The sequence below is a fragment of the Neltuma alba genome, unplaced genomic scaffold (assembly GCF_004799145.2).
Source record: "Neltuma alba isolate B1F8T4 unplaced genomic scaffold, ASM479914v2 tig00005084_pilon, whole genome shotgun sequence".
Lineage (NCBI taxonomy): Eukaryota > Viridiplantae > Streptophyta > Magnoliopsida > Fabales > Fabaceae > Neltuma > Neltuma alba.
Window position 1 is genome coordinate 106,951 of NW_021633971.1, and position 26,486 is coordinate 133,436.

General features: G+C 35.8%; 2 protein-coding genes and 1 pseudogene across 7 annotated transcripts; 1 reads left to right on the forward strand and 2 right to left on the reverse strand.

Moving 5' to 3' along the window:
- Positions 1–1,595: 1,595 nt before the first annotated feature.
- LOC114746680 (uncharacterized) lies at positions 1,596–10,301 on the reverse strand. 6 transcript variants are annotated; one of them, XM_028934932.1, is made up of 3 exons: positions 10,297–10,301; positions 5,759–5,763; positions 1,596–3,746 (listed from the first exon to the last, which is right to left on the reverse strand). In XM_028934932.1, exon 3 carries the CDS (start codon positions 3,737–3,739, stop codon positions 1,613–1,615), a length of 2,127 nt encoding a protein of 708 aa, XP_028790765.1. In that variant the 5' UTR covers positions 3,740–3,746; positions 5,759–5,763; positions 10,297–10,301; the 3' UTR covers positions 1,596–1,612. The 6 variants fall into 6 exon arrangements, with proteins under 6 accessions (XP_028790765.1, XP_028790760.1, XP_028790762.1 ...); XM_028934927.1 differs by lacking the exons at positions 5,759–5,763; positions 10,297–10,301 and adding an exon at positions 5,354–5,457 and having other exon boundaries at positions 1,596–4,075; XM_028934929.1 differs by lacking the exons at positions 5,759–5,763; positions 10,297–10,301 and adding an exon at positions 5,339–5,457 and having other exon boundaries at positions 1,596–4,075.
- Positions 10,302–12,197: 1,896 nt separating this feature from the next.
- Positions 12,198–16,567, forward strand: LOC114746632 (cyclic nucleotide-gated ion channel 1-like; annotated as a pseudogene).
- A 1,854-nt stretch (positions 16,568–18,421) lies between these two features.
- LOC114746635 (spermidine hydroxycinnamoyl transferase) lies at positions 18,422–20,092 on the reverse strand. Its single transcript, XM_028934867.1, has one exon. The coding sequence runs from the start codon at positions 20,040–20,042 to the stop codon at positions 18,696–18,698; it is 1,347 nt and encodes a 448-aa protein (XP_028790700.1). The 5' UTR covers positions 20,043–20,092; the 3' UTR covers positions 18,422–18,695.
- Between the last annotated feature and the right edge of the window lie 6,394 nt (positions 20,093–26,486).

Below are 26,486 nucleotides of genomic sequence, written 5' to 3' on the forward strand. Positions count from 1 at the left end.
AATGGAGGAAAGACGGTGGATCTAAATCGGGATGCTGGAGGAAGTAATCAGAGAAGTAGGGCTCTCGTCAGGAAACTGACGACGGATAAACCGATCAATCGCAACGCTGTGATTACGGCAGTGAAGAAAGGCAACCTAAGCATCACAGATGTGGAGCCAAACGTACTCGTATTCACTTTTGAAGAAAGGAGGAAGACTGGAAGAATTCTGAGAGGAAGACCATGCATGATGGCTGGATTGTTGAGGTAGAGGTAGCTGTGGAATGGGTCGGAGCCAAAGGTAGTTATAGCAAATGGGACCCTCGACCTCGTATCTATGTCGGCTCAAAATAAACTTATACTCCTCCGGTCCTTATTATAAGACCCAATTTGACTTTTTATTTGGTCCTAATTATAAGACCCAATCCATTTTGTCTCTTATATTTATACATTTTTTTCCAAGATAATCCTTCTAATAATGATAGTTTTAGCCAATATATTTAATTAGCAAGGATATTTTAAGAATGACAACACTTATTTATTATAAATAACCAACTTAACTTACTTCCTTAATCTCCTCAAATAAGTCAATTGAGTCTTATAATTAGGACCGGAGGAGTATTATAAAATAAAGTTTATGTTTAAGACACCAAAACGTATTAAAATATCACTTTTTTTAATAGGAAGTAACACGTAAATATCTGTAAGTAATTTGTTATGTGGAGAGTGAAATCAATTTTTAGAGAAAGGAATTTTCTCGCTTGTTGGCCTCAACGCGAAGACGCGGACCCCTTCCTACGAACATCACAATTGGATCACCAGCGATCTCCCACAACTTCCATTTAATTGCAACTAATTGCAAGCACAGTCATTAGCACAATTGCGGCGAACAACCATCAGAAAATTAGAAAATTCTGCGATTCAGGACTTCATTCCTCCGACAGACCCTATATTGGAGAAATATATATATACTCTTCCGGTCCTTAATATAATACTCAGTTAACTAATTTGATTAGATTAAGAAAGTTAGATAAGTTAGTTAATTATAAGAAAAGTGACACATTTTTCCTAAAATACCATAATCATCTTTTTTAATATCCTCTCTCCCTCTTCTACTTGATTATGGTTGAGGGAGTATCCATAGAGGTAATTTAGAGAAAAATGATAAATATGAAAAATGGGTCTTATATTTAAGACCAAAACTAACTTAAAAATTGGATCCTACATTAAACACCGGAGGAGTATATATATACACACACATGGAAGCCATGAAATGCTACAACCCAAGTCTACTTGGTTTGAACCTTCAAGAACAATGAAAGCTACTACCTTCAATTCTAATTATAAAATTTTGTTTATAGGCCAAAAACAACATTTTATAACTATGAAGGGAAGTACTTTTGACCTGTGAGAATAGGCATGTGTCAGAAAACAGCATTGTCTATCCCAAAAGCAGAGGATCCTTATCGATCCAATTATACCACCCAAAAAACCTACGGAATTATGAAGAGTCAAAGAGGATCATTTATGTTCGGTCCAAAAACAAAAAAAAGAGAGGATCATTTATGAATTTTCAAAGACTATTTTGCATGAGCGGTCACATCAACTTACAATTCTAACTGTGCAGTGATCATCTAACATGGCTTCTCTGCTTCGCCATCTCCATCTACCATTTCTCCTGTACTTGTTTTTGGGGTGTCATTCTCCTGCATCTCAAACCCACGCTTTTCGGTTGAACTGAGCAATGTGTCTTCCCTACGTTTTCCAACATCATCAGATGCCTCATTTGCTACTGTTGTATTCTGCAGGAGGTCGACCGGAGTGGCTGCCGGATCCAACTCCCGACAACCTTTTGGGGCATTATGAGCTTCTTGTCCTGTAAGCAAGTAATAAGGAACCTGATGAGAGAAACGAAACAACTCATCTTTAGGAATCCGCCTTAACCCATGAGGGTCTCTGTGCCTATCAAACAAGCTCCTAAATCCGGCAACCTTAATAAGCGGGAAAACCACTACACCTTGGTCTTCGTCAAAATCTTCAACCACCTCTACCATGTCATACTTGTGTATCACTTCATCTGGAGTACGTTGGCTCCAATCTGGAGACCAGTTTCTGTAAAGAGCCCAAACCTCCCCCTTTCCAGGAAAAATGCGAACAACTCCTCTGAGGCCTTTTGACCACTTAACCTTGTGTGAAAAAGAATTTAATGATTCGGTTATTTCATGCTTGCCAGTTCTGAAATCCCCACAGGTTTTGCAAAAACCAGAACCTATCCAATCTATTGGACCCAGTTCACTATTGCTTCGAGAGTTAAGCCAACTGATCCGCATCTTAAATGGCTTCAAGGACACCACTTTGTAGATTCGAGCATAATACCGAGGCATCCCATCATCATCATCATAAGCAGCCCAGACCTGGTCCTCCTCGAAAGAATTTTCGGTTCTATCCAAGTCAAAATTGCGAAAGTCTGAATCCGGAACATTGATCGTTATACAGGTTTGGTCTACCTTAATTGAGTCGCTGTCCAGATACCGGCTACCATTAAAAGCGGACTCACCATGATTCTCCAAATCAGGTGTTTTGTCATTCAATGTGGCTTTGGTTCTCTTGTTCTGTTTGTGCTTCTTGGTATTTTTAGCTTCAGCTGTTGATCTCCATTCTTGAACCTTCTTACGAAGGTCGCTTCGGGCCTTCTGCATCAACATGTTCCGTATTTCAAACATTCCTAATTCTCTCATGCTATGGGGCTTGCTGGTGATACCAGAAAAGCCAGAGGTCCTTTCTGTTTGCCAGCTAACCTTTCTTGATTCAGAAACATGACCAAATCCTGCAGCCCCATGTCCCATGGCCAAATGATTACTCATGTATCCTAGATCACCATTAATGCGAATCTCATCTGTCCTCCTCTTCTTCGATGTCTTTTCTACCTTATTAAAGGAACCTTCAGCCCTCTTCAACATTTGACTCCTCTCCCATTCAGTAATTGATGGTGTTCTCTCAGAGTCTTTTGCCACTTTCTCACTTGCCTTCTGCACAACATTTGCTGCTTGAGCAGCAACAGATGATGAGCTATCTCTGCTGCCGAAACCAGCCGTTTTGGACTGAGGACCCCACTGAGAGCTTGCCCTCTTAAACAGTCTGCCAGAGGAATCGCCGGCTCCTGCATATTGAGAAACTGTACAATTGCTTCCTGGATTATTCACTGCAGCATCATGTTGAGAATTCTGACGCTGTTGGCTTGACCGATTTGCGGACTTGAAAATATTGGGAGGCGGAGGCATATCTACAGCCAAGAAATGCTCGTTACAGGTGGGACAAATAAGGGTATGATTCAAATAGATCTTGAGATATTCATAATGCGTCTTGCACTGTTTACAGATTGTCCAGAAGGTACTAGACTTTTTCGGTGGGGGAACTGAGGTGGGTTGTAAACGACATTTATTATTTCCATTCCTCACATTTGTAGTCACATTCTTGTTGAAATTATTAAAACCATTTGAACATGGTCCTTCTGACTGAGATCTGACATGGTTGGAAGCATTATGTTGAAATCCTTTCAAACTCATATCCTGGTTATATGCCTGTCTCTTGTCCTTTTCTGATAACATACTCCACGCCTCCGAAACCAGCTTAAAAGCACCTTCTGCGCCTAAAGACTTGTTAACGTCAGGGTGAAGAGTAAGAGCCAGCTTTCTGTAATGTTTTCTTACTGTCTCATCATCAGCGCAGGGGTTCACTTTAAGTATACCATACCAATCCATTTCTCCACTTACTTTAGTTTCGGAAGAGATGTAAACATCAAGAGTAGTTAAAAACTGAGAAATACCATCCAATGTAGGACAAAGATTTAGAGCCTTGAGGGCAAGCTTTTTTGCACCAGCATATTCCCTTTCTGAAAATTTCTTTTCTGCTAGTTCTTTGGCCCTAACTGCCTCATCTTTGTTGCACTCCATTTTATGGTTGTCTCAGCTTTGGATATGTTTGTCTTCGCCTAGCTATGACAATAAAGAATTCTCTACAAGCATTGGATGTATTCACTTTGATTGACGAAACCACTACATATTGTACTTGATTGAAAGAAGAAAATGAAGCACGGACTGCAATAAAGATGAAAAGGCAAAAAAGCATTAGAAAATGAGCATGTAATAAGAAATTTTTGGAAGTCATAATTGGAACCGATAAAATGCCTCCAAACTCCTCTGACGAAAGCCTAGTACTGCAACAGAGATGCTGAATCACAGCATAATTTTGAGTTCGGCGAAGTATCTAATTCACAGAGTCTACTAAAACATGTAAAATAAAAATATATACATTCACAAGTAAAACCATTGATGTCTTCACTGAGATTTCCATATGAGACACGTTTCAGTTCCAGGTTATAAGAATTACTATTTTCTTTTCACTCTAAACATCTTAAAAGGGTTATTAAAATCTGACAACCAGATGGGTGGAGTTCAATTAAAAATCAAGAATTTGAAAGCTAAGTTTTCAATCGAGAGGGGAAAGCTGAAATTACCGGAATATTATTTTGTAATTTTCAGGACTAAAGGATCCAATATCAAATAGCAACCCCCTTCTCCCACCCCAAAGACAAACAAGAAGAAGTTGTTTTCACATGCTGCTGCCAATAAGAAAAGAAGCGTTAAACTACGGTATATCATACTCGTCTAGAATCTATTTCGATCCCATAATTGCTCGAGAATGGCAGATGTCTCGAAAGAGAACAGATTTCTTTCGATAATCATTCATAAACTAAACTCAACATGATTTTTTTTTTTTTTGGGGGGGGGGGGGGGGGGAGGACATGCAAGCATCATATATCACAGATCAAATTTCCAACTCTATATCGTCATAAAGCGGAAAGCAAAGGGAATTAGACATATTAGAGTCTAACATGGTAGTTATAATTTTTAAAAAAAGTACAACAGTATCCCAATTAACAAGCAAACTCAAGGCCCTTCGCAAACAAGGCAAGCACGCAGATTCAGAAAGTCAAACCATGCATTATTTCTCGAGAGTCCTCATGCAAATTATGGAGCAAATGACCGGGAGGAGGAAAAATAGAGAAATGTTGAAACGATACAATGAGAATATTCAGAAATCAACCACTTTTCAGACAGAGTTTAAGCCGACGAAAGCCCGCCTTGGATCTACAGGGGCATGCATTTAGAAAGCTTGTAATGGTCAAAATTCTCAATTGGAGTTCTGTAATTTAGTAACCCTAGAGACTGATAAATCCCGAATCCAGCGAACAAGTTAACAGCAAAAGCATAAACTTTGGCGCCGTGACGATGGTGTTGATGAGTAATGAGAAAGTAAAATTACCGATATTTTTGATTGAAAAAAAAAAATAATAACACCGGATTGGAGAAGACCTGTGACGTTAGAGAGTTTGAATCTGAGGCCACTATCTCCTGATCACCATGTACAATGACCCATCTGCCAATGCTCACGACTGCTGAGAAACTAGAGAATATAATTGCCCCATTGTGAAATGAAAAATAAAAATTTATTGGGAACTTTTATATTGCATTCAAACCCAAAATACTTAACCATAGTTAGTTTTTAACTCTAAACAAGGGGTGGAATATTAGCATTAATGGCTTAACCCGCCCTCATATATTAATCATTATCCATCTAGAGGGGCCTTGCATGCATCACACAAGCTAGGCAGCAAGGTAAATAAATTGCCCCATATATAATTCATAAATAATATTATCAGTTTTTATGTATTTATTACTTTCGGTTCTAATTATAAAACTCGTTTATAGTTTACAAACAAAATCTTATAAATAGGATTGGAACTAGTATATTGATAATGATAACTGTATTTGTCATTTCATTTTTATTGTTAATTAATTTTTTAAATTTTGATAAAAATTTGTAATAAATAAGAACTTTCTATGTTTTGGAGTATAATTTGCTTATTAGAGAAAATCAAATTTATTTTTTTTATCGCACTTAGCAAAAGAATTAAAAATGCATGCATTAAAAATTATCATACATAGTATACTAAGGGTGTGTTTGGATAAAGCCAAACTATGGTTTGGAGAATAGCTTCTGGAGAATAGATTCTGAAAAAAAAGAGATTTTGGAAAGAATAGATTTTGTGAAAAAGTGATTTTGAGAAGTGTGAGTGTTTGGATAGTTGTTATTAGAAGTACTTTTTATATATACAAATTGACATAAATTAATATGATAATTATAGAAAAAATATATTTTATGATATATTTTAATTTGAAGGAATAAAATTGTTAATAATATATTTTTTATTAACATATATTAATAATATATAAAGATAATATAATTAATAAATAATTAATATGTATATATATTTATAAGATATAAGATTAAATATGTTTATAAAAAATATGTTTATAAACAAAACAACAAGATATATATCCTATAGGCTCTTACACTCTCCCTTTTTTCTCCAAAAATAAAAAATTTCTGCTTTTCTCAAAACTATGGTTTTAAACCCAAACCATGGTTTTGATTATTTTAAGGGTGTTTGGCTAACATTTTTCCCAAATCATGGTTTGGGTCCCAAAACCATGGTTTGAGGTGCTTGCCAAACACACCCTGAGAAATAAGCAAAACCACATAGCGGTGATGCTGATGCATGAACAACTCGCCGTGCGAGATATACACGAAATCGCGTGGTTGACAAATCCTTAACAATACATCGCATTTTGGAGTCAGATGCACTGCCCTGCGCGCTCTAATACACAGAAAAAAAAATTGTATAATAAAATTAACATGTTTATTTTATTTATAAATATAATTGGGATGGTTTTGGACGGGTATTTGGGAATTGGGAGGATGACATTCTAAGAGAACGAATTAATTAATAACCGTTGAGTATTTTAAAAAATGTAAATAATGACTTAGGCAATTACAAGATAATATTTGAAATTTAAATATCTCATTTGCAATTAAAATTTCTGAATTTACGGTTATCTAAATCAATACTATTTACTCTTGAAAAAATTATCAGAAGTCTAACTGTTATTAATTCAGTCATTTGGAATTTTATTATATTTTTCCCTGAGTATTTTGAATATTTGACAATATCGACCCCAAAAAAAATCACAATATCAAGCCAGAATAAATATATATTTCGCAAGCCTATGGCACTGCATCTAAGATAAATGGTCATGTAACGGTGTGCCAGCTGATCATCTGCACAATGCCGTTAATGAATTAAAGGTTGCTGATCTAATGCATCATGGTATGCGGAGGCTGCAGGAATTCATAATTATAAATTTTATGATCTGTAAATGAATCACCAGACAGAATACTGTTTAGTTGGCCAACAAAAAGAAAACATTTTATGCCCTGTAAAAAAATATGCCTTGCACCTGTCAAAAAAAAAAAAAACTACATGCATTGAAGATAAATAAGTTGATATGTCCACCTTCGATTCAGTCGCTTTGACACAGGATGTGCAGTCAGCTTGAAACTATTAGATGTGAGAAAAAGTTCCGTTTTCAAAAACAAAAAATCCATTCATAACTATGTATTTTTAAATATAATTCTTCTGCTGCTGACGCTGTTTAGATTCACGGCAAATTATTTATATTGATGCTTTGTTATGTCCAGAGAATATCAACAAAACATGTGATTCCAACTCTGGCCATCACAATATAATGCCAATTGCAACTCATGACGGATCCCAGCACATTCCAACAAATCATTATGGATAGAATGCGCTAATGATCAGAGACGAAGGAGCTTTTACACGGAAAACCGAGTTGATTCAAATAAGGGCCTGAAACTTTATATATCAGAACTGCAAATGCAGTGTTATTCATTCTCCATGGCTCTATATAACCATTAAAATATAAAATCAATGACAGGTCAGATCGTGACATGTCATTGATCAGAGCTTTCTCGTTTAAACAGCAAGGAACAAAGTTTGGCGTGAGATTAAAAGAAAGAACAAAGGGGGGAAAAAAAAAAGGTCACGAGGAACACAGGGGACTTGGAGCTGATATAGCCGGTCTGATAAGTAAATGGACGAGTATAAAATTAGCAGGAAATTACTACATATTTGATCATATTCTATCTTTCTCCATGGGAGATAGATGATGAGGAACCAAGTTTGTTCCCAGTCTTCTTAGGAGATGTTTGGATAGAAACCAAATCATGGTTTCAGAACTGATTTTACGGTCTACGAGGTAAATATGTGTAGGAGTTTATCTCGATTTGCAGAAAAATACTTCTAAAAAGCACTTTTCAGGACATCCAAACACCCCTTACTCTTGAATCTTACTCCCGTGAATTAGCTGTCATTTATTTTTCACTAAAAAAACAAGAGAGAGAGATTGAGGGTGCGATTCCTCATTTTTGAGAAACACTTAATTTAAGGAAAAAATAAAAAAACTAAAAAACTAAATCTTAAATAAAGGATTCAATAAAAATTTATTGTTATTTATAAATCAAATGTCGTTATAAAACCTGATTTAAAATTTGGTAATTTTTACTTTTTTATTATTTTTTAATTTAACTAACAGTGGAGATGCCCGAAAGGCCCAACGGAGCTGGAGTCGTCCAGAAACAGAACGTGATTCCACCCGTGGACCGCCCGAATAACTCTGCTGTACCATCCGTAGTTCCTGCTTTTGGTCTCAAGCCTCCCATTCCCCTCTATCATCAAGTCCACATCATAAACTTCTCTTAAATAAATATAAAAGCGCTGATCTAATTTTATTTATAAAGCCTTTGTGACAGGTTTTATCAAAATAAAAAAATAATTTTATTCATTTTTTTCTTAAGATCTAAGAATTTTGTTAATTTTATTTTGATAAGGTAACAATTTATACAATAATAAATAATAAAATAGAGTAGAATTTGGGCTACACTCGAGGAATCAATCCAAATTAATAAGCCATATAAATTTTAAAGCAAATTTTAAAGAAGAAATTTTATACTTTGCGTAGCATGAACAGGACAATGCATATTATTATTTAGAATTTCTAATAAAATAAATTAATATTTTGGAAAATTGGTTCAGATTGAAATGATTAAATTATATTTTGTTGTTCAGAACAAAATTGTTTGTCCTCTTCTCACCCTTCTTTTACCCGTAATCTTCAGTTACATGTTTCCAATTCACATAGACTAAGCGTTGACTTTTCGTTGGTACCGAATAAACACCAACCTTGACTCGTCGGCAAGAAATTACCACTATTGATTGGGACAATGCAAAGAGAAACTGAGATTAGGTTTTAAAAAAAATTAAAAATACATTTTATAAATTTAAATAATTAAACAGAAAGTTTATATAAATTTATGAGACCAAATATATGTTCTAACTTAATTAAATGCGTTGGCCAAAAAAACTTTAATTAAATGCATAATTCTAGCTCTAACTGACTAGCTGTGATTTCTTACTGTCATTCAAGTCAATATTATAAAGATATATTTATGAGAATACTGAGATTTCCAATAGCAAGAATAAAACCTTAAAATTAATTAAAAATGAAAAAGAAAAAATATATATATTTCACATTAATAAGACTTTTAGACAGAGAAGATTCTTATTTTTTTTTGCCAGATAGGCTGAGAGTAAAATATACTGTGTAGGCGTGTTTTAGTTTTTTTTATTAAGACAATTATAATGAGATTTTAAGAAAAAAATAATTATTAAAATATCTCTAACAACACAAGTTTCAAAATAGATTTGTTTTGTAATTTTTTTTTGAGATTTTACTTCTTTTTTAATTTTGGCGCCCGACCAGGGAAAGATGAATAAATAATCCGGCGAGAGGGGCGCGTTTACCTGTCAAGATAAACAGACTTGACCGGACATAAACGACCATAGACAACGACGCATGTCTGAGCATTGGGGTCCCACAAAGCCGAGAAATTCTTGCCTCATCCATCATCAACGACACCCGGAGTCATCCTTCCCAACCCCGACTCTGTGGAAACACTAGATATTTTTTTCTCTAATCAATTTAAGGGGCGTAATGACTTGGTAGTCTTCCTTCCCAAACCCGACTCTGTGTTCCGCATACTTCCTCCTCTTCTCCCCTCGTCCTTGCTGTAACTAGTATTTGAACTTTCAAGGCTTCAAATTTCTTGCTTTGCTTCCTCAGCTTCTGGAGTTCTCGTTGGGTACCCTTCTTCTCTGTCTCTGATCACAATCTGTTGTTGAGTTTGAATTTGAACGTCTTTTTCTTCTTCTTCCTTCTCCCCCACTTTCAGTTATAGTTTAGTCCTTTTATCACCAACCCGGCAACTTAAAGATAAATTTATCCTCTTTTTGCTTTCTATTTTGCGACCGTTTCTTTTTCTCAAACTTTTGTTATACAAAGTTAGTGACCAATGAACGTTTACAATTCTGTTATTGACGGTTAGGGTTTAAAGGCTTTGCGCTCCCCCCCCCCCCCCCCAAAAAAAAAAAAAAAGTTGGACATTTAGTTGAAAGTTACATTTGTAGCTCTTACGTTAACCATTGTCACAAGTTTTAATTCATGCATCCTTAATATAAAACTTATTTAAGTAATTTAATTAGATTAAAAAAGTTAGATAAATTAATTAATTATAATAAATATGAAATGTTTTTTCTTAATTATTATAGTCATTTTTCTTAGTATTCTCTTTTTCTCTTGTATTTGATTATGATTGAGGGAGTCAACCGGAGTAATTTAGGAAAAACTGGTAAATCTGATGAATACATCTTATATTTAGAACTGAGATTAATTCAATAATTAATTCCTGAGGAGTACTACGATTTTGGGGCTAAAATATGGTTTCTTATAGTGATCTCAACAACATATTGCTGGTCCTACCGTTCATGAAGGATTCATCTGCTCTTAATTGTCTGTCTGCAAGCTGAGCTCCAGTAATCAATATTCAGCAAGAGAAGTCTGTCAGGTTAGTCTGTTGGTACATGCCCTAATCTACTTTCAGTGGTGTCATTTGTGATTAGAAGTGAGTAAACTGAAAGTATTATCATTTGTGCATTCTTGACTCTGAAATTATCTTTGGGAAATTGGAAGGGAACTGACCGCCTAATTGGTGGAAAATATATCTTCTTTTGACCACTGAGACATACATCTTGACATCTTGTTATATCTTTCATTTCCGGTTGTCCCTATTTGTCTCTTACATATGGTAGGTACATCCACTTTCCCTAGAGACTGCTTTTGTAGCCTTGTGTTGTCAACTGCCTCTAAGTCACCTCTCTTCAGCATCGAATTTGAACTTTCCTAGTTGTTAATACCAGTGAATTGCTAAGCTTGTAGCTTTATTTGGCACTTAAATGTTTCACTGATTCTTGGAGTTATTTCGGACTTGTCAATCTAAGATTAGAGTCATGGACTTATTTTACATTAATCTATGTCCTACATACGGGTTTCAGGATTGAAATTGGAATGATGAGAACCAATGTTCCCTTGCAAGTAACACAACCCACCCTGGGAGAATCACATCTTCTTCTGTTTTTTTTTGATAGCAGGGAGAATCACATCTTCGCTAAAGTCAGTTTCTTTGAAATTTCAAAGAGGCTTCCAATCTGGCTCTGAGAGAATAAAGAGATATAGAAATTCATTCAAATCTTTTCCTTATAATAGCGTGCTGGCCAGAAGTTTTAGTTCTAGAAATAAAATAGTTGATACACAGGGCTCATTCCTTCAAAAGTGGAACAAGATATTTGTATCATCATGTCTTATTGCTGTATCACTAAATCCTTTGTTCTTTTATGTCCCTGTTGTTGATGGTGAGAAGAAATGCCTTTCATTGGACCACAAGAAGGAGATAATAGGAACCGTTCTAAGATCTTTCTCTGATATTTTTTACATAATCCACATAATTTTCCAATTTCGTACTGGATTCATTGCTCCCTCATTTCGAGTGTTTGGAAGAGGTGTTTTGGTTGAAAATGCTTGAGCCATAGCGAGCAGGTATCTATCCTCATACTTTTTGATTGACATTCTTGCTGTTCTTCCCCTCCCACAGGTAACGAAAATCATCTTGAAATTATCGCTGTTTTGGCTTATATCTTTAATTCCCTTTAAGCTTACGAGAGTCTAAGAAGTATGCTGTGATAGGTCTGTATGTGTATATGTGCATGTGTTGCACCATTTCATTTAATCCGTTGATTCATCCTCCACCCCCCCCCCCCAAAACCATATTCATATGTGGCGTTTTAGTTCTTTTGCTGTCATTAATTTACCCTTGAATTGTATTTGTAATCTCCAATATCAGCACATGCCGCAGACACACTCAATAACATTGGGGAGAACGAGTTCAACATCTGAATTGGAAAAGTCTTCTGTTTCATGGGCCTTTGGAATTTAGTTGATTTAGCTGGCTTCACTTTTCTTCTTTTCTGCTGCATAGGTGGCTCTTGAAAGCTTATTTGACTGACTAAAACCTTGCTCAAATATTGCTAGGCGGTGATTTTGATTGTCATTCCAAAGTTAAGAGGGGGCTTTAAATCGCTGAACACGAAGAACTTTCTAAAATTTGTTGTTTTCTTCCAATATGTACCGAGGCTTTTACGTGTTGTTCCTTTATATAAAGAAATCACAAGGACCTCTGGCATTCTCAATGAAACTGCTTGGGCGGAGGATGCAATCGATCTTTTTCTTTACATGCTTGTGAGTCATGTAAGTTTTCTCTGTGATTTTTCAGAAATCCAATACTAATTTCTACTGTATGTTTTCTTTATCATCTCCATTTCTAGGTTTATTGGTTCTCTCATTTAACCCACCGTGGGATTAGCTTGTTGGCAAGTGTGACAATTGAATTCCTTCTGTAACCAAGGGGCATTTGGCCTGTGATCAGGTTCGCATGTGATTAGGTTACAATTATAATCATTGCATGTGTTTCATATGCAATCTGCATGACTGACATGTAAGTTAAGTGGATGATTGATACTTGAATGGGAAGCATGATTATTTGAATGGATTTGAACATGAAACTCCTTGGATTTATATATATGCTAATCACTGATATACTTGGATATGGTTGATGCGGATATACTTTCAAAAATGCGATGTCAGTTTTAAAGTTAAATGCTTTTAAGCATTAGTGTTGCAGAGTTTTATGCTTGGAGTCTTAAAGTTAAAACTTTTAAACAATGCATGAATCGCTTGAAAAAATTTTCCTGTCCCTCGCCATTTCCAAGTAGTTCTTGTTGGCTGTTTGCTGAAGGGCACATTCATGATGATTACCCAATATTATTTTGGAAATACCTAATATCACTCATTTATATATGCCATTCAAGATTACAATGTCAATCAAAAGAGTTTTATTCATTTGTTTCGATAGAGATAATGATTGAAAAACCAAAATCTTCTCATCTGCTATTTTTCTTATTGCTAAGTTATTTCTTGCATGTGGGTTTTTGGTGCCTTTTGGTAGTTGTTTTCTATAGAACGAGAAACCACTCGCTGGCAACGACCTTGCAGTAGAAATGCTACATGTTACAAGGCAGCTCTGTATTGTAGTTCTCCAGGGTCAAGTGACTTTGTAAGCTACTTGAACGCCTCTTGCCTAATACAAGTGGCAAATACGACACACTTTGATTTTGGAATATTCCTTGATGCGCTTCAGTCTGGTATCGTGGAGTCAGGAGATTTCCCATAAAAGATTTTTTTTACTGTTTTTGGTGGGGCCTTAGAAATCTGAGGTGTGTTTCATAGATTCTCCCCCATTATGCGAATAACTTGTTTTAGATTATGAATTATAATGTTATGATGTAATATTATAACATTGGTGGCTGCCCTCGGATTCTTTAAAATTGTTTATAGAAGTTCTTTATTAGAGCTGCCAGGTTCTTTTGGGGATGAAAACTGTGTTATGCGACACTCTTGTGTCTTTTTGTTTTTGGTCATGAGGGGTGGATCGGTAATACTTGTAATAAAATGGCCAAATCATATTGTTCAATTGCCATTATTCTGTGGCTCTGACTCTCAGGGGGTTTAAATGGGGAATGTTAAATAGGGAAGATCATATCATTTGAAATATTATGCCTTTGTCTTAAAGTTTTTGATTTGATTAATGCGTTTGCCGTATGCCCGTGAGCACATAGCGATTTAGAAGATCTAACACACTATATTGTTTCCTCTCCCATCTACTCGGGGCTTGGGTCTCTATGTTGCAGTTCTCTTGGTCAGAACCTGGCAACAAGTACATATGTTTGGGAGATCATCTTTGCTGTTTTCATCTCCATCTCTGGTTTGGTTTTGTTTTCACTCCTCATCGGAAATATGCAGGTCGGTACCAAATATCTCCCTAGTATCCCTTTTTTTTTTAAAAAAAAAAAATCTATGCAGTCCAATGTTAGCATTAGAATTAGAATATATTCAACATTAACACTACTGCTTTAACCCCAAGGCTTGTTTCAAATTTGTAGTCTCACTCCATGATAAAATTTTCTTGTTCAGGAACTTCCGTGTGAAATACCAACCCCAGTCCTTATTATAAGAGTTAGTTTGACATTTAATTTGGTCTTAAATATAAAATTTCAATTCACTTTGTCTTTTATATTTGTCCATCGTTTTTCAAAGTAGTTCTTATAGTAGCTGCACATGTTAAAAGTTTCATTAAATGGTAATTCTAATTAATATACATGATTAGTAATGGTATCTTAGGGAACATAACACCTATTTATTACAAACGACTAACTTAACAAACTTCTTTAATTTACTCAAATTAGTCAACTAGTCTTGTATTAAGGACCAAAAGTAGTATGTAATTATAATATGTAAATGTGCTATTTCTACCAAGGCATTTACAATCACAGTGAGATTTACATTGCTGATCCTTTCTGTACATCTTTGGATTTACAGATATGGCCACTTCTTATTTTGAGGGATTAGAGATAAAGCTTCCATGACACCTGTGCCATTCTGTTAAGGAGATTATGTCTCGTGGTCTTGATAAAATTTTACTTGTTTTGAAACAGACATATCTGCAATCAACAACTACAAGATTGGAGGAGATGAGAGTCAAAAGAAGAGATGCAGAACAATGGATGTCTCATCGGTTGCTCCCTGGTAGTCTGAGAGAGCGAATCAGATGATATGAACAATACAAATGGCAAGAAACCAGAGGTGTTGATGAAGAAAACTTGATCCGTAAGCTTCCAGAGGATTTACGTAGGGACATTAAGCGTCATCTTTGCTTGGCATTGCTGATGAGAGTAAGTTTATCCAACGCATGTCAATATTGTTTTCTTCAGAATTATTTTGCTTATGGAAGAGTTATTTTATATCGTCTTTGAACCCCGTTTCTACCGTTTATCTTGTTGGCTCAGGGGTATTTTTAAGAGCCATCATCCATATAATGAAATGGTTTTAAATTTCTAATTCACGCTGAAACTTCTTTTTTCTCCAAAGGCCTAGCAAGTCACTGACATTAAAAATGTGCCTTTTTGGCTGCAAGTTTGGAATCCTAGTTTGTAGGTGGGCAAATCAGACGCTTATTTAGGAAGCTGAAAAATTACTGGACTTGAGATCTAATTCGAGATTTATTTTAGTACAATCTGGTGTTGACAACTGGCGAGTTTTGTGTTGGATATAATTTTAAGGTGCCGATATTTGAGAAAATGGATGAACAACTGTTGGATGCAATGTGCGACGGCCTGAAGCCGGTGCTTTACACAAAAGAAAGCTGCATTGTTCATGAAGGAGAGCCGGTGGACGAGATGCTCTTCATAATGCGAGGCAAACTACTGACGGTGACAACCAACGGTGGAACAACAGGCTTCTTTAACTCTGAGTTCCTCAAGAGTGGAGAATTCTGCGGAGAGGAGCTTCTGACGTGGGCATTAGATCCCCATTCCTGATCCAACCTTCCAATCTCAACCAGGACCATGCAAACCCTCGGAGAAGTTGAAGCCTTTGCTCTCAAACCCGATGACTTGAAGCTTGTGGCATCTCAGTTCAGGCGTCTTCACAGCAAGCAGCTTCGTCACACTTTCAGGTTCTACTCCCAACGATGGCGTACGTGGCCGGCGTGCTTCATACAGGCAGGGTGGCGGCGATATAGTAAGAAGAAGCTGGAAGAGTCTCTGAGGGAAGAAGAGAACAGACTGCAACATGCGTTGGCAAAGGCAGGTGGTACCTCACCCAGCCTCGGTACTACAATGTATGATTCCAGATATGCTGCTAATGCGCTTCGAGCTATACGACGTAATCGGTCCACCAAAACACAGCTGCCTGAAAGATTTCCACCCATGTTGCTTTGGAAGCCTGAGGAACCCGATTTCACTACTGATGAGCAATCATGATGTCTCTAGAGAGGAGCGAGAGGGCATGTACGTATATTCATGTCCTATCTTCGGTCCTAATTATAAGAGTCAGTTGATTAATTTGAGAAAATTAAGAAAAGAAATTAAGTTAGTTATTTGTAATAAATAGGTATTGTTTTTCTTAAAATATCCTTACTAATCAAGTATGTTGCTAAAACTATAATTATTAGAAAGACTATCTTGGAAAAAATTGAGTAAATATGAGAGACAAAATGGATTAGGGTCTTATATTTAGGACCAACATAAAAGTCAAATGAAATCTTATATTAAGGACCGGAGGTAGTATGCTACTACTTCTAATTAACTAATTTAAATAGATTAAAAAATAAATTAAATTAATTGTTTGTAATAAATATGTGTTATTTTTTCTAAAATATCTTTATTAATCAAATTTATTGGTTAGAACTACTATTATTAGAAGAATTATCATGAGAAAAGATGAATAAACATGAAAGACAAAGTGAATTAGGATCTTATATTTAAGACCAAAATAAAAGTCAAATGAGATATTATATTAAAGACTGGAGTTAGTATGTATATTCTCTACTAAGGTGCTTTTTATTCCGAATGAAGAACTGAAATTTATTACTCAACCAAAGAGAAGCAAACTACGACCACTAATCAAAAGATATCACCGCCCCCCTCTTGATTAAGAGGTGAAGAGTAATCGGCGATACAAAAATTATCATCTATGCTATGGGAAACTTTTGCCACATAATCGGCTGTAGATTATGAACGACTAACCTAGCTTCATTGTTGGTTGGCATGTGACAAATTTTGCGATGATTTTTTTTTTAAAAAAAAACGGTGGTCCAGGGCTTCCCAGTCATCACTTACCATTTGTCACTACCCGTTTACGTGTACATTGTGGCTATCCTAACTTTTTCTATTTTGCTACAAGGCTGTCCTATCTCTTATGTGATGGACCGATGATGATATTGAAGACCGAAATGACATATTCCCCCATGACCCAAAATGATACAACATCCCACAGCGTAACTACCGTCTTTATTGAATTGGGCCCAGCAAAAGTGACCGGTGCTGCTCTGGCCACCGTACAGTTTATTCAGCCCATGCCCATCACGCAATAACCGATTAACCACCCACGACCACGACGCCTCGAGATCGAGGTACAGGTGGGAGCTTAAGTTCAAACCCTATGCTATCATCAACTGGCATTTCAAAAAAATAAAATTATATTGAATCCTATCATAGACTTTTGTCGTTTACCATGTTTTTGTCTTCTTCAACCCCTGACCATCAACTCGAAAATTCCCGGTGGCTCCTAGGCATGGATGATGAAATGCTAGGCTAACCAAATCCAATGAATGCGATAAGGTCATTAACTTGTCTAGATTTAATAAATAAAAAAAATAATTCAGTCACAAAATATTTCGCTCATGGAGCTACTATTGCACTCACTATTCAAAGCACTGATTTGGAGAATCAATTAATTATTAATTATTTTAACTACAACTTATAAATCGACTTTAAGGCAGTACTGCTTTTGACCGAACATTATACAGCGTGGGATAATCTTCGCCCATGGCTCGTCACTTGTACATTGCTTTTTCAAGAGCGATTGGACTCAAAATTTCACAATCACTGTCGTATAAAGAGAGGTGAGCCGGAATTTAGAAATGATGTGCGACAACCAAAATCTAGTAATCATGCCCGATCAGTTCAGCTGCACACGCTTTTTTCTTTTCAAAACAAGTGACTGTGTTAATTGTTAACCATCGAATTGTTTAACTTGGTTTCGCTATAATTGCTTTTTCATTTATAAATAATCTCTGCAACTTTTTATCACAAGAATGAATGTATAAATAAATAAAATATTTCATGTGAATTAATTAATTGATCAGTTAAAAGCTGATTATAATATTCATGGTCATCACATGGGTCAGCAATATCTGTATTTTTCTTTTTTTGGCCCGCTTTATCTTTTAGATGATTTTATGAGAACACACGCGCATGTGAATAGTTCAGACTCTCACAGAAGAGACGCTTGTGAGGGTGAATTCGCACTCTCATTGTGCCGCGAGCGAGCACGGTCCTCCAAGACTCCGACACAATGACCCGTACGTTGCGTGCTAATTACTCAGCATTGCTGTGTCCGTCTTTGTTGTGTTGCGCGAAGAAGTAACACACTATGCTAAAGCACACTGATAAGTGACAAAAGCCAACGACCGAATTAGTATAATAACCCTAATGTTTTGTAAATATAAATGGCAAGACTGAGCATCTTTTATTTCCTCGACAGCCACCATAAATTTTTATGGGACACGATTAACTAGCACGCTATACTTTCAGATGATAAACACAAACCAAAAGAGTTTGACGCAAGGTCTTTATGACGACAGTGATGAAAGGATTAATTAAAGAGACACAGAAAAACGAGGGAATTGACGGAGATGACGTAGGCAGAAGAAAGGACAGGTAATGAATCACAGATCATGGTAGAGGAAGTGTTTGAAATCGGAGATATGAGCGTTCTGCAAACGAATGGCGACGAGAATAGATCCATCGTCAGAAGGAGAATGGATCATTGTGACCTTACCATCAGCGTTCAACGACGCAGGCCCGACGTGCACAGCCTTTCCCCATCCAAAATCTGCTTCGTGCATCGGCAAAGTCATCCAGCTCACAATTCTCATGTTGGGATTCCCCAGAAACGGCTGCTTCATCACTCCCCCTTGGTTGTACGCAACCCTCAGCGAATCCACTTGCTCCGTACCCTCTATCCGGTCAAGCTGTGATCTCACGTACCTTTCCTCTCTCAGAAACCCAATTGCTTCCCTTATTTTCTGCGCGGCGTGGCTCAACGGCTTTGATATCACCTCCCCGCTGATTCCATCTCTGGTCACCGTCGGAAGCACGGCGTTGCCGAAATAGTTCGGAGGCAGGGGTGGGCTCACTCTGTTGCGAATATCACCCACAAGCCAAACTGTGGTCGGCTGCTGGTACTCATTTCGTCGGGCCTTGGTCACACACCTCCATATATGGGCACTCACGGCCTCGAATCTCGAAAAGGGTCGTGAAATCTCCGCTCCTTCATTTGCCCGGTCCTTGATCTTACTCACCTCCTCCGCCGTCAGCTTCAATAACTGCACGGTGGTTTCCTTCTTGCGCTCCTCGTCGGTGTCAGAAGCACCCAGTATGAGTGGGAGGGGCTTGAATTCTGGGTGGGGGAAACGGGGAGGCATGACCGGTTCGCAGCATTTAAGGACGGTGCGGTCCAGGAAAGGCAGGTCGCTCTGCTCTAATGGGAGCCCTCGCGCGAGCTTGGCCCAGGAGATGATGAACTGCATGGCAGCGTAACCATCGGCCATGGAGTGGGAAAGGGCAAGCCCAATACAGAGGCCACCGCCACTAAAGAGGGTGACTTGAACCAACAACAAAGGAATCTCCTCTAAGGGTTTAGAATAATCAACCTTGGGAAGAAGCTCTTGGATGGGTTGGTCGGGTCTGAAATCACCATAGTCGTGTATTGTTTTAGTAGATTCAGCTACCTGAAGCAGCGCTCCCTTGGCGTTGCAGACAACTTCCACGCGGCCGCCTCCGATGCTGCGTAAGCGACCGGCCAGCGGGTAGTAGGGGACCAATATGTCGGCGAGAGAGCGAGTGAGGGTGTGAATGGCGCCGCCGTGGCTCTGGTGTTGGTGTGGGCCGTAAACGTGGATGCTGCGCACGTGAGTCCAAGGATAAATTTGGTCACTCCCCGACAACCACAAGCAAGACTCCGGAGTCGGATTACTTGGAGTCACGGTGCAAGAGGACTTAACGCTCACCATTTTTGGCCTTTCTAACGTCGGAGAGTCTGCTTTATCTTTATGACGGTAATGCAAGCACGGCCATGTCTAGGTTTTAATATATATATATATATATATATATAATTTTAAAAAACATTAAATCTGGATATAGGATTTCGAGGTTGCGGGGACGGAGACGCGGGATTATGAAAGGATCTGGAACATGGATCCGACGATCCGTTTTTAAGAGGGGGGTCCACAAGCAGATGGGCTGGTGGCGCATTGAAGACTGAAGAAGGGCAGAGGAGAGCTGCTGACTGCTGAGGCACAGGGTAGGAGAGGGTGGGAGGGTAATGTTGTTATAACTTTTTTATAGCCTTAAAAAAATGTTTTTGATACGCGTGATGCTGTTATAATTTGTTAAGTGGCCATAGGAGTATAATGTGATCGTGCCACGTCACCGTCACTCACCCGGTCCCACCCCTCACTTCACTCGCTTCGCCCTTTTGTGAGTTTGTCGTCCTTTTTCTTTCTCCTCTACCCCTCCTCCTCCGTTTGTTGTTGTAACAAAATGAATAATTTTTTCAAAAGCATTTTCCTCGTGCCTACCGACCCACTCCGCATTTCTGAATTAAACAATTCTTTCTGTTCCTTTCTTTTTATTTATAATTAAAATTTTATTAACTCTTATTTAAAATTTACTAACAGGGATTGAGTTTAGTAAAAAGAATTAGTCCCTTAAAACGTGGCGAACCAAGGTTCTAATCTCTGTTAGGAGAGGTATCCATATTTAGCGCTCGACAGTACTTCGAATAAAATTACCTTCATTAGGAGAATACCTATATTTTAGCAAAAAACTCTCATTTAAAAATTTAACAACTTTTTAATTTTATCCCCATTTAATATATATTAAGCCTTATATACATAAAATTGATATAATAATAAAAGAAGGATGAAATTGTAAATCTATATAAAAAAAAGTTTTCTTAGTATGCTGTAAGCATAAAAAACGTCTTTTTTTTTTTTTAATAGGATCAGAGGAGTAACAAACATCCAATGATCATTGATCAAACAACGTCAACACTGAGATTCCACATTTATGGTGCTCGCCCTGTGATGCTTTCATAACTTTTTTTTTTCTTTCTAAATTTGCAAATATGGTTAAGCGTATTCAGAGATCTTTTTCTATAAAAATAGTATAATCTTTTAAAACCACCCTTCGTTTAACATTAGCCCTGGGTCACACGCTCTCGCTCAAATTGTGAAGATTATTTTGAAATGAGGTTCATTAATCGATTTAGTTTTTGCAAAAATATCTTATACTACATTCGGTCCTTAATATTATTTTCAGTTCTAATTATAAGATTTTGTTTGTAAATTATAAATGAGGTCTTATAATTATAACAAGTAGTAGTATAAGAGTTAGTTGACTAATTTGAGTAAATTAAAAAAACTAATTAAGTTAGTTATTTGTAATAAATAGATATTATTTTTCTTAAAATATTTTTCCTAATCAAATGTATTGGCTAGAATTATGATTATTAAAATGATTATTTTAAAAGGGAAATGATAGATATGAAAGACAAAGTAGATTTGGGTTTTATATTTAAGACTAAAATAACATTCAAACAGGGTCTTATATTAAGGATTAGGGATAGTATTATGAAATACTCTTCCGGTCTTTAATACAGGACATGGTTATTAAGTTGATCTGGTCCTTATAAGAACTACTCCTCCGGTCCTAATTATAAGACCCAATTGACTTATTTGAGGAAATTAAGGAAGTAAGTTAAGTTGGTTATTTATAATAAATAAGTGTTGTCATTCCTAAAATATCCTTGCTAATTAAGTATATTGGCTAAAACTATCATTATTAGAAGGATTATCTTGGAAAAAAATGCATAAATATAAGAGACAAAATGAATTGGGTCTTATAATTAGGACCAAATAAAAAGTCAAATTGGGTCTTATAAGGACCGGAGGAGTATTTATCATATTTATCAATTTTTTTAAAATTATTCTTATTAGTACTCTTCCAACCATAATCAAGTAGGAAAGAGATGAAAGATATTCGAAAAGATAATTATAGTGTTTTACAAAAAATATGTCATATTTTTTAATAATTAACTAATTTATCTAATTTGGTTAATCTAATCAAACTAGTTAAAGATCAGATGAGTATAAAATTATATTAAAGAATCACCTTAAACACAAGGAACAGTAGCTAATTTGACTTTCATTTTGATCATCGACATAAGATTCCAGTCGATTTCGTATTTCACATTTATCCTCTTTTTTTTAAGATAGTTCTTACAGTAGTTATACATGTTAAATGTTTAATTAAATGGTAGTTATAGCAAATACAATTAATTAGTAAAGGTATTTTAGAAAAAAAATAACACCTATTTATTATAAAATAATTAATCTAACTAATTTTTTTAATTTATCCAAATTAATCAATTAGTTATTATGTTAAGTATTAGAAATAGTATAATGATAAATAGTTCTTATATTCAGGTTTTTTTTTTTGTTTACCATGTGCCCATACATGTAATAATTACTACTTTTTGTTATAATTATAATATCTTTATAATTTATAAACGATATCTCATAAATAAGTTCGGAAGTAATATTTTATTTTACCAGGTTCCATGCCTTTTTTTTTTAAACCATGAATTAAATTTATAATGTTAGTTTATGTCTAGCACCCCTTTTCCCCGAACCGTAGATCTCAATGTGCAATCTGCAACGTACTCTCTCATTTTTTTTAATGTAAGACTTGAATAATTAATTTATAAAAATTAAAAAATTAAATTAAATTAATTATTTATAATAAATAATACTGTCTTTTCTAAAATACTTTTTTTAATTATATGTATTGAAATTATATTTTTTTTAAAACATAACACAAGCAATCATTTACTTTCTATTAAGGTAAAATAGATCAATATTAAAGTAGACAAAATAGACCAAAACTTTATATTTGTAATCAAATTTTTTTCACCAGCAAATTTATAATCAAATTAAATTCTTAACAAGCTTATATGTTAATGATTAGGGTGTGTTTGGATGAAACCAAACCGTGGTTTGGAAAAGTGATTCTGGAGAATAGATTTTGGGGAGAATAGATTCTGTGAAGAATAGATTTTGTAAAAAAGTGATTCTGAGAAGTGAGAGTGTTTGGATAGTTGTTATCAGAAGCACTTTTTATATATACAAATTACTAAAAAAAAGACATAAGTTAATATGATAATTACAAAAAAAATAGATTTTATGATATATTTTAATTTGAAGGAATAAAATTGTTAATAATATATTTTTTACCAACATAATTAATAATACATAAGATAATATAATTAATAAATAATTAATATGTATATATATTTATAAAATATAAGATTGAATATGTTTATAAAAAAATATATTTATAAAAAAAATAACAAGATACATATCATATAGGCTCTCATACTCTCCCTTTTTTCTCCAAAACAAAAAAATTTTGCTTTTTCCAAAACCATGGTTTTGGTTTTTAGGGGGGTGTTTGGGGATCCCCAAACCATGGTTTGGGGTGTCACCCAAACACACCCTAAATTGAATATACAACTTTTTTTCCCCCAATATGAGTTACAGTACCCAACGCATCACATGTACTTTTCGTGGTCTTCAATGCAAGTCCCGCATAGAAGTTCCTTTTTAAGCCAAAAAAAAGAAAGTCAGCGTACGTTCACTTAATTTTTTTATTAGAAACATACAAATCTGTCCTTAAAATATTTGTAAATGCTCACATAACATTATAATACTTGTTTAAACATAAAAATGCTTGCAAAAAAAAAAAATCACTGCCATTTAGTGAGGTAAATAGTTATTACTGTTGTTGCGTCATTTTAAAATCTCCATGAGCATTTTCACATTTAAATAATGAATCTTACCCCTCTTTTTCAATAAATACTAGAGCTTCATGAAAACATCGGACATGCAACACAACTAAGATAGGCACGAGTCTAATCCGTCTCATTCAGTATCACCTGCTAAGCAAGAGGTGATTATTAATCAATGATGAAAAATTAAAATAGTTTTTCCATACTGTAAGAGAGCTTAGCTAACTTAGCAGCAAGTAACAGGTTTTCATTGCAAGCATGACAACCAATAATGTTTCATTATAATAATGTCACAAATGATTAACGCCCCCACAAATTGGGATTATTGGAGAGGATCCCCATACCCATCTCGTCGTCTGGTAAACTTCTAGTCTTCTACCATCCTTAGCCGCACTTCGCTTGACATGAGCAGCAACACGCGTCTCCACCTGCGTCTCTCAAACTTCCTCATATTCGCATCCAAACAAACACCTTAAAAAATGGGTATCATGAGCATCGGGATTGTCCACACGGTCTATAGAAGGCACACCTGTTCATCAGATCCGCGGACCACGTTCACGTTTTTGTACAAGGATCATTTTTTAAATGTATAAAAAATGAAAGGAAAAAAAAACAAATATTGAATTTCAAAAACTTAAATAAAGAATTACTGCAAAATACGTTATTATTTGCTATTTAAGCAGAAATTCTTAGATACTCTGGATACCATGTGACTTGGACATTCTCTGATAAAAATGTACTAAAATTTACAAGTAACTTTTTAATTATGATTTACAAAATATAAAATAAATATATAAAAAAATTATATCTTAACTTATTTGTTTATAAGTAACTTTAACCGCAATAACAAATAAGGCCTCAATCAATTGCAGATTTACTTGTCAGCCTACGTGGATGTTTTTTTAATAGGAAATATTTTATAAAAAAATTATGCTTACAACTATTTTCTCTCTCTTTTTTTTCAATACACACCCCTCTTAAATTTTCTCTCTCTTTTGCACTTTTCCTTCTCATCTTTCCCTTATTTTTTCTCCTTTCGGTCTTCTTTCTCATCATTCTTCACTGATTTCTCTCTCCTCCTGCCGGCATTCCTGTACTAACAGCCCATTTGCCCCTCCTCCTCCTCCTTCTTCTTTTTTTCAAAAGCCCTCTTACTCAGCTTCTCCTACTTTCACCACTTCTCCACCTCCACAATGCCCTACGCCGCCGCCGGCATTATGTTAGCCAAGGTTAGCTCGTGCTCAAGTCATTTGAAGGGTGCCATCCCGAACAGCATCTTATCCATGAGCATTCCATGACTCGAGATTGTGAGAGCTATTTTTGCTTGCCCACGTTTCAGCTCCTTCCTTCAATGAACTTAGCAGCAGCAAAATGGCGCCAGAGGGGTTTTAAACATTTTGAACAAATGCTGTACACCTGGACTCAACTCTTTATTTTTCAGCAAAAATGTTATATCTCACTTGAATTCTGGTATGCTCAGGACCTTAGCGTGCTATAATGCAATTTTTTGTCTGCAGAAAAAATTGGCAAAAAGAAGAATGGGGAGAGAGAAACCAGTGAAGAATAATTGGGAAGAAGATGAAAAAGAAGGAGAAAAAGGAGCCAGGAGAGACCGGACGAAAAGTAGGAGAAGAGAGAGAAAATTTGAGAAAAGTGTTATTAAAAAACGGGAAAGAGAAAATGTAGCATAATTTTTTCGTAAAATATTTTCTATTGAAAAAGAGTCCCATCAGCGGACAGTGACAAGAGAGTGTTCAAGTAATGTGGGGATCCAGAGTAATGAAGAATTTCTCCTATTTAAGTTTAGTAAATAGGACTAAGATCCAAGCTGAGGGCATAGGATGAGTTTGGGGACTTTTTTGCTGTTTAAAGTAAATACAGATAATTTAATATGGGAACCAATCAAGCGAAAACCGAACCAATTAGCCCAGCCCCGTCCAGATAATGGGATAAACAAAAACCGGTGATGACTTGATCCGGCAAACCGGCTGCCCCCGGTTTTAAAACGATCGAAGCTGGTAAAATATTCAGATCTGAAAATAGACCAACTGGTTTGGCCACAAAAAAAAAAAAAAAGACCAACTGGTAGACAAATTGGAGAAACGGTAAGAGGGTAAAAGAATTCGATCAACGGTTGATATTATTTTTCAAGCATCACTGGCCAAGATTGCTTTGTCTTTTAGTTAAAAAGATGACGATCCCCACACGCATCTGCCTCACTCGCCCCAGGATCCAACGTCTGCCAAATTTTGAAAGTTATATTAAAAATTGAATTATTTTTTAAGGAATGCTGAGAATAAGATAAAGAAAAAAAGAGAGTGTATTGTGAAATTTTAATGTCTTGTGAAACCGACGAGGGGTGTTTGTTCTAGTTTACGCATTTCCTTCATGTACCATCTTTAATACTCCTCCGATCCTTATTATAAGACTCTATTTGACTTTTTATTTGGTCCTAATTATAAGACCCCAATCCATTTTGTCTCTTATATTTATACATTTTTTTCCAAGATAATCCTTCTAATAATGATAGTTTTAGCCAATATACTTAATTAGCAAGGATATTTTAGGAATGACAACACTTATTTATTATAAATAACCAACTTAACTT

Coding starts and splice junctions, on each gene's coding strand:
- LOC114746680 (XM_028934927.1), bottom strand. CDS start 3,931: ATGGAGTGCAACAAAGATGAGGCAGTTAGGGCCAAAGAACTAGCAGAA.
- LOC114746635 (XM_028934867.1), bottom strand. CDS start 20,042: ATGGTGAGCGTTAAGTCCTCTTGCACCGTGACTCCAAGTAATCCGACT.